General features: G+C 42.0%; 2 protein-coding genes across 3 annotated transcripts in view; both read right to left on the bottom strand.

The window, feature by feature from the left end:
- Nucleotides 1–1541: 1541 nt before the first annotated feature.
- nog3 (noggin 3) lies at nt 1542–3514 on the bottom strand. Its single transcript, XM_076999551.1, has one exon. It carries the CDS (start codon nt 2990–2992, stop codon nt 2336–2338), a length of 657 nt encoding a protein of 218 aa, XP_076855666.1. The 5' UTR covers nt 2993–3514; the 3' UTR covers nt 1542–2335.
- A 1674-nt stretch (nt 3515–5188) lies between these two features.
- ankfn1a (ankyrin repeat and fibronectin type III domain containing 1a) overlaps nt 5189–8477 on the bottom strand; it is a 64271-nt gene continuing 60982 nt past the window's right edge. The window contains exon 24 of one of the 2 annotated variants that reach the window (XM_076999549.1): nt 5189–8237. In XM_076999549.1, coding sequence (XP_076855664.1) covers nt 7471–8237 — 767 coding nt within the window. In that variant the 3' untranslated portion in view covers nt 5189–7470. The remainder of the gene's footprint in view (nt 8238–8477) is intronic. The other variant, XM_076999548.1, reaches the window with a different exon arrangement.

Here is an 8477-nt window from a genome sequence, read left to right as displayed (position 1 = left end):
GCTTTGCTGACCACCACACCAAAGGTACAGTTTCATTCAAGACTTTTCGCAGGAAAGTAATTTCATGTCAAGTTAATAAAAAGAAAATCGCACACGTGAACAGCTAATGACGTGGTTTCGACAAATACAACATGCGTCACGCGCTCTCCTCTTTCGCAGTTTTGAGCACCAACTTATCTCACAGGCATACAAGAGGTTCTCACATTCCTGTAGGCAAGATATTTGGACTAGTCACCAGGCAACAAATATCAACAATAAAAAATTTGCTGTCACGGCATTTCTGCATTAAGCCAATCTGAGGGTTTAAAAGCGGTGATTTTTACCACCCTGGCGTGGCGTGAGAGAAACGGAGGGAGGCGGAGGGAGGCGGAGCTAGGCGGAGGGAGGCAGAGCTAGGCGGAAGGAGGCGGAGCTAGGCTCCTCATGACCGTGCCGCTGCGGCTGGAGCCTGATTGTTAGACATTCTGCACGGATTCCAGTGCTTGGGTGGCATTCTGTGGTTTAATGGCACGGAGCTTTCTCTTTTCTCCAGGAACAAGATGGTCTGAGAGATGAAGGAGACTACACTCCAGAACATCTATCAGCCTACAGCTTAAGACCGGAGGACTAAGTGGTGCCTTTGTTCAAAGGGATCCGTAAGGCCAGGTAGCAATGTGTCACACACCATGTATATTACAAATGAAGAATCAGCAATGACTCTGTAAGGGTCAGCAGGGGCAAGTGGGCAACTGTGGTAGGGGAGGGTTGTCAAGCAGCAGACTGTGAGCTGGGTGGCCATGATGGAAAGATACTGCTCTTTTAGACAGTAATCACAAGGTTCAACAAAGTCTTATATCAAAAACTAACTTAATGATCTCACCCTCCACAGAACAAAGGAATTCAAGAAAATATTCATTTGGACATTTGGACATATTCATTACAAACATTTGTAACAAATAGCTTATGGTTTTAGAGCCAACCAAATATATTTTATAACTCATGTGACTAGAGCACATTAAATATGTTTTTTGTTTGTCATCACATACACAAAGAAGGTCAGTGTTTCTCAGCCTGCATAGGCGAAATGTAAGGTCTGTTTTGAAAACTGCCAAACACTCATACACCATGATCCACGTCACTTGGTACCAAGCATGTTATGACTACCCTCTCAGACTGTTATCAGTGTGTCAGACGTACAACAAATCAGTCAACAGAAGAGTTTCATCACTTCTCAATCTGTAAGCACAGTAAAATTAGACTTATCTTAGAGGTAATATTAGTTTGAAGTCCTAAATTGCTTTGATACTAATCACCAACAATTTAAGAGTGCTTTGAAAAAGAATGGGGTTAAAAAATTAACCATCTTGTGCGTTGACATAAAAAGAGCTTTAAAGTTCATTGATACAGTTCTTCACAGGGTCTTCATTCTTCACAAATGTCAGATTGTTATTTTTATGCCAATAGACTTCAGGCATCAGAGTGAGTGAGAAAGTTTTTATATGTGATCATCCATCCTGTATGTGTTTAATGCGCCACACAGATTAAAAGAAGAAATCTGAAAATTAAGGTAATTAACTTTTAATCCTTTTACAAAGACACTGCAGACTGTTCAAGGACTTCATCATTTAGACAGTTGCTTTTAACTATTGAAAAGAAATTTGTGGACGAGAAAGTTAGGATGGCATACATTTGAATGCTGGAATAAGTAATAATTAAACAGGCGGCATTCTTTAGGAACAACTTAGATTATTTTTTCTCATATAAACACTGTATCTTGAAATAAAGGAATGAAATTTTATTATGTTTCTGCCTTGCGAGGCATGACGTCTGGATTTCAAATAACCCACACACGTCTAAACTATTGATTACAAACAGTGCTTACATTTGCACAAGGTGTACAAGAATTACAGCGACGTAAAACAAACAAAAAAACAATAATGTCGTTTTAGTGGTTTTATTTAAACGTTTGACTACATGGAAATAAAGAATAAATAGACGTTTCTCTTCATTTACATGATTACTCGTGACCACCCCTTTGCCCTTTTTATTCACAGCACACCAAGCTGTAAAATTACACTGTAATCTATTATAGTTGAGGTCTATAAAAAGCATTTTTTTTCCGAATAATGGAAAAAGCTTGGGATATTCCTTCAATAAACGTACTTTAATTTTTTTTTCGCAATGCGAAATGTTCTCAACATAAATACATTACAACCAAAGTATGCTCATCAAATACAGTAGACGCTGGTTATGGGTAATACTGACCTTTTTACAACTTATAAAATGACACCACATATACATAAAATATACATTCCTACACTCAACAGTGCACGTGAAAATGACTATGTAGCTTATTTCATTTCGGGCAGGAGCATTTGCACTCTGATATAAAGGGGTACTGGACTGGTATCCAAGTGCATTTTAGCACTCGACTTCGCGTCAGGCATCTCCATCTCAGAACCGTAAAATGGGCCGATCTGGCAGGTTTGCAAACCATCCCTTCAGGAATGGAACAAGACCTCTTATTGTAGCAGCTTCCCACCTTTACATAACGGGGCCAGAATCTGTTCCCGAGGTCCTGCCATGTATAAACGACCGGACAGAACATATAGTTCCACAGCCACAACTGAAACTTTCGTCGGAGCTTTTTACCGAGTTTTTTGCCGTGGATCTCGAACTCCATCGCTTTGATTTCCTTCGGCATCGTGCCGGCGGGCCGTTGTCTCGTCTCCGAATCGCTCAGATCGTCGCTCACCGTGTATTCCGGGGAAGTGATGGACATGAAATGTGGGTCAAAGTAAGTGCCGAGTATGCCTCTTAGTTCTGTTTCATTTAGATCTCGTTCTTTTGGGTCTAATATGGGATCTGGGTCCTCCTTTAGCTCCACAATAGGCAGGCTGTCGCTGGGTATGGGGCGAAGGAGGTAGTAATGTTGGCACATCCCTTCTTCGATTCTGCATCCAAGAGAGAAAAATAGTACGTATATTGCCAGAAAGTGTGGTAGGTTATCCATTTTCTTCAATAATATCGCTCTGGTTAGATAAATCCTTGCCAGTCCGTCGTGAACGTCCACTCGGGTCTTTTTGGGGGAATCGCTGAAGATGAACTCCCGATTTATAAGCAAAGTGCCTCCTCAGATCTGGTCAAGTTCAGTCTCCACGATGCACTCTGACACCGCGACGATAACTCTTCATATGAGAAGTTAGACATCCAAGAAGTGATTTAAACGAAGGTGATGACAGACGATCGTGAAGTCCTAACACAACTCAAACAGCAGCGAAGGAGCGCATGACAGCCTCGGACGCTCAGACACCTTCAGCTCTCCCAGCTCTCACGTGCGAGATCTTCACTCCTGCATCCGCACGTGTCTCCACGTGTAAGCGTCCACATGGTTTCGCCTTTTCTGCTGCGGGACTGCAAACCGAGGATCACCTGGTTCGTCCGATTTATCCTGGCTGGCTGTGATGTAACCCCAAAAAGCCATTCTTAATGTTGGGTCTGTTGCCAGTGCTCCATGACACCTCCTTCTCTTGGGGGCGGGGTGCTCGGAGCGACTTGGAGTCGGCGGCACGGGGCGCGCGCGCTACAGTCGCACGCCCTCTGCAGGCGTGCGCGCGCGAATTTCGGAATCTCAACATGCAGCATTCTTGGAGACATATCAGACTAACTCATTAAACTCATTTGACGTCCCTTTACAACGGCATTCATGATGCACAGACACACATTTAATTCATTTATGCATTTATTCATTCACAATAATCGTGGACATTTTTATAAAACAGATGTAGAGGTGGATATCTAAATTCTAAAAATCTTTTTTTGCAGTAGTGTAGTAGCTTACATGTTGTAGTTTACAATAAAGCGTGATAACTACAGTACTGTTGATTTAAATGGCACCAAGCTGTCTGTCACACGTCGTTTTAACTGCGTGACCCGTCTCAACATGAATAAAGCAACGTCAGAACCAACCGGGAGAGCACACATGGTTAAAATGCCCGTGTTTGGACTTATACGGAGTGTTGTTTCCGATATTCCTGTATTCCTCTTTAAAGTTTAAATTGACCTTGGAGTAATTTTCTGGGCTAATACTGTGACAGTATGTGTCCGGCGCCAGTAGGATGTGTGTTCTTACTCGAGACAAAGGAAATGGGGTGAAATTATGGTTTCAAGATAAGAGTGCCAACCGACTGTGGTGACAGGGGTTCTGGTGACCCTTGAAAATGACTATTCCCTAGGGCAAAACTGCAAAATGTTCTAGAGAAACATTTTCCATCAATTGGCAAAAAAACATTTGTTCCTATTAACAAATTATACAATGCCATAAACATGGAGCAGCCAAGCACTGTCTTAAATGAGTAAGGATTTTCCAGATATCACTGGGAATGATTTCAGAGTGGATTCAACAGAAAAAAAAAACACTTTTAAAGTTTCAGTGGTATTTTGAACAGTGACAGAATTCACAGCTCTCACAGGTCGAAGTGGCTTGAAGGGTCCTATCCTATTTTTAACATTGCATAATTTAATCCTTGATCCATAAACCACTCTCTGATAGCTGGCAAGGTTTTCTCGCTAATGTATACACACTCTGCTTTTTCCATTCTCTCACAGTGAGATCCATATGTTCTGAATCATCTCATCAGTAGGTCTATTTGTCCTTTGATTTTAATGGCAATAACTGTGGAAAGGCTGGTTGAAATGCAGTCACAATGACCATCAATGTCTGACACACTCAGTGCAATGTGCTCATAATCTTAACGGTGAATCGAAAGCCCTCCCAGGTTGAGACACAAATACTCCTGATTCTTTCATGACCAAGCTAGATAAAAATGTAATTTGTTTTTGTTTAATTCCTTGTGAAGACCTTTGATGATCTAACAGGAGAGCAATTTGAACGCTCGATTTAAAAGCTACGGTTTCACTGTAGCTAGCTTAGGGTCAGTTCTGTCTTAAACACAAACATGCACACAGACTCTCAGCACTGACCTCCTTCCCGTCCTCATTATTTTGGACACTCAGTGTCCTTTCCATTTAACACTGCTCCACGTGCATAATGGCATACGTAAATAATATCAATGTGCACATAGTTTCCAAAAATTCTCAATATAAAAGGGCCTTTAAAATTATAAACAAATTCATACAGATCCAAGCGTTCACAAATAAAATTTTGCAATGAAGACAGCATACAGAAAGCACTTTCATAAACTGTGCAGTGTGATAAATCACACAAAAAACATTTTATTTCATATCTCCACTGGAATGTTTATTAAGTTGATAAACACATCTGCCACAATGTCAGATTTATTTGCATTGTAAAAGCTAACAGGTAACAATAGAAACTGCCATGACATGGGACCAGGACTGTCAAAAATACCATACTGAAATATATTATTGGGATCCATAAATGCATAATGCAAAAATATACAGATAGGATGCTCTTCGATTGTTTTGGCTTGCTGTGTTCACAGTATAAAGGTATTGGGATACTTAATACTTAGTAATTTAAGTATTAATACTTAATAATTTAACAATAATACCTTATGTGAAACAACAGCTGGTGAGAATATGGTGATTACACCAGGATATCTGCAGTTAAATCTCACTGAAATGCCCCAATCGTAAAGGAGCAAGCGGAACTGAACCCAATATCATACAGGAATAATAAAATAGTGCATTTTGTCCTGAGCCCCATTTTAACATGAGCTCCAACTGACATCACTGTACAGGAACCGGGTAGATGAAACATGTTCATTATCTTATAAACAAGTCCAGTACAAACATATCTGGAGGAATTAAATGAACAGTTGTGCAAAAACATTTTAATACACCGCAACACCAAGTCATAACATTGCAACAGACAAATTCACAATGTTGCTCATGTAAGCTGCCCTTGTTGCCTCTGACTCCAAAGGATGTAGTGGTCAGCATCCAGTTTCTTACGCGCGCACACACACACACACACACACGCACACACACACACACACACACACACACACACACACACACACACACACACACACACACACACACACACACACACACACACACACATTCAATAAATTTCTGTGGAATAACCATCATGATCTAAATGCATGCCACACTTCCAAATTGCTAAACCTTGGCTCAAAACATATAGAGCCTCTCTCAGTGCAGACCTTAAGCCTCTGGTCTATACTCACTTATATTTCTCTATACAGTTAAAATCTCTATGGCTTTGTTGACACCAGGTGTCAGAGATTGATCATTTATTATTTCATTTAGTTGCAAAATACCCAAATATTCATAAATAACTTTCAAATAAAGTGGTGCATACCACTCATGTACAGTGGTACACATTTGCAGTACCAAAAAAGAAAGAAGGTGGCATCACTCATTATAAGGGCAAAGTGGTATTAAAAATGTGAGTTTCCCCTGCAGTCATCATGCATAGGATGCAAACAGTTCTCTAAAGCACACTTTCTACATGCCATTTATACAACACAAGTGGTTTTCACTTATTTTAAGGCTAATAGGGCTAGCCAGCTTCACAAGGAATGAGGACAAATGGATCACTCCACTAATACTTTGGAGAAGAACAACTGCACACCACAAATCATCCCCAAGCAGATGAAAAGCACACTGGCCAGGAGGCCCCAACACGCTCAGTGAACTCGGAATCACAGAAGAAAGCGTGTGCTGCCTATAACCACAAAACTTGAGTCTTAAAAATCAGCACTGCATGTTAGATTATCTTTCATTTCTATATTACCTTCATCTGGAATCAGTTGAACCCCTTTACAATAACCAAATTAATACTCCAAACCCAATAATTTTCAAGCAAGACTAAATAGACACCATTTTCAGACACCGCCTTGTGAAGTGTTTATATCTTCTGCATAATGAGAGTTTAGAGCTTGTCATTACTCAAATTGTACTTAATTTCTTAATTGTTACATTCTGCTTAATGGTTTAAACTGATGGATCTTCTAGGAGAGAATTATTAAGAGAAACTCCAGTCTAATATTCTCTATGCCTGTAGAGATAATAATTTCTCTGGACAACCACATTATAACCGATTAACCAGGATGTCTCAGAGGGCAAAACATAGACATTCCATACAGCTCAAATACAACATGTGACTATATCTGAAAGCCATAATCAGAGGTGGAGTAAAAGTACTACTTTTCACTTTTTACCCATGATGCCAGTCTGTGCATAGGCAGGTTCAAGTTCAAAGGTAAAAGCAGCACTTTATTTCATGTTGCATTAATAATCAGTATATTAACAGTCAGAGCCATCAGTTACGAATCCTAGAGTTGACCAGCAACTTTCAATATTTTTTTTCATACATTTTAACAAGAGGCTGCATTAAATGAGTTAATTAGGGTAAAATTCCATCCTTTACAACACGGAGTCTGCATGCTTAAAAATGAAGTTATTGTGGAGCTTCGAGGCAATTTGGTGGCAATATGATGAGACACACCAACATGATACAGTGATGCTGAAGAGTTTGTTCTAAAGTGTGCTGCTGAGTATTTCAGAAACTTGATCATTTGTTTGGTCATCTGAATCCACATCCTGAGCTTCGGGGGCCACGTGGAACGCGGACAGCGTGGCCCCCTCGGAGGCCCCTGGGTCTTCTTCCTCTCTCTCTTCGGGCCAGTGAGCGCCGCCTCTGCTAGGGGATGTTGTACTGCACGACTCCACAAAGATCCTACGCACGTTCGGCTTGCCCTCCCTGGGAGCGACCTTTCTCTCGTCCAGGCGGTAGGAGGCAGAAGGGGATTGTGGGAAAGAGAGAGGGAGCTCAAGGGGCAGGTCCAGGTCACTCTGCCGGGTGTACACTCCTTCGGAGAGGGACGATGCCTGGCTCTCACTCTGCACACGTAGCCAGCGGTGGGGCCCGCCAAAGTAGCTCCTCTGGGGATGGCTCTTAGAGAGCAGCTTCCGCTTGGGTGGTGGGTCAATCAGGAACTTGCAGCGAGACGCCCTGTCCGAGGACTTGGTGGAGTAGGCAGACAGGGAGAGTTCCTCCATGTCCTTAGTGCAGGACTCTGTGTCCAGACTGACCTTGGAGCAGGCGCTGTATTTGAGGTCATGCATCTGCAGGACGTCTGGAGCACTGCCGCTCAGGGCGTGCACGGCCTGATGGGACAGGTCCTGGGCAGAAGAGTAGACCAGGTCCAGATCCCGTGGACTCAGGGCGTCGCTTGAGTCATAGTCGCTGTCCGTGGGGAGGAAGACCTCGGAGCAGCCCTCTTCATCCGAGCCTGGCTGGGAGTCTGAGACGAAGAACAAAAATTACCATCCGTGTAACAGCACAGCATTGTGTTGGTGCGAATAACTGATCTCAGTTCTCAATATTGTCTACACTTAGACCTACACCAAAATGAACAACAAGCATGATCAACAGAAAAAGGCTGGAGGACAAGACTGTAGATCATTGTCAAAAGGAGTGTGGTGAAGTGTTTGGGGGAGGCACCATCCCTTTAACCAATCTGAAGCTAATAGGTTCAGTGCCA

The sequence above is a fragment of the Brachyhypopomus gauderio genome, chromosome 3, assembly GCF_052324685.1.
Source record: "Brachyhypopomus gauderio isolate BG-103 chromosome 3, BGAUD_0.2, whole genome shotgun sequence".
NCBI classification, from domain to species: Eukaryota; Metazoa; Chordata; class Actinopteri; order Gymnotiformes; family Hypopomidae; genus Brachyhypopomus; species Brachyhypopomus gauderio.
The sequence above is the reverse complement of the archived record's forward strand: the minus strand, read 5'-3'. Positions and strand labels throughout refer to the sequence as shown.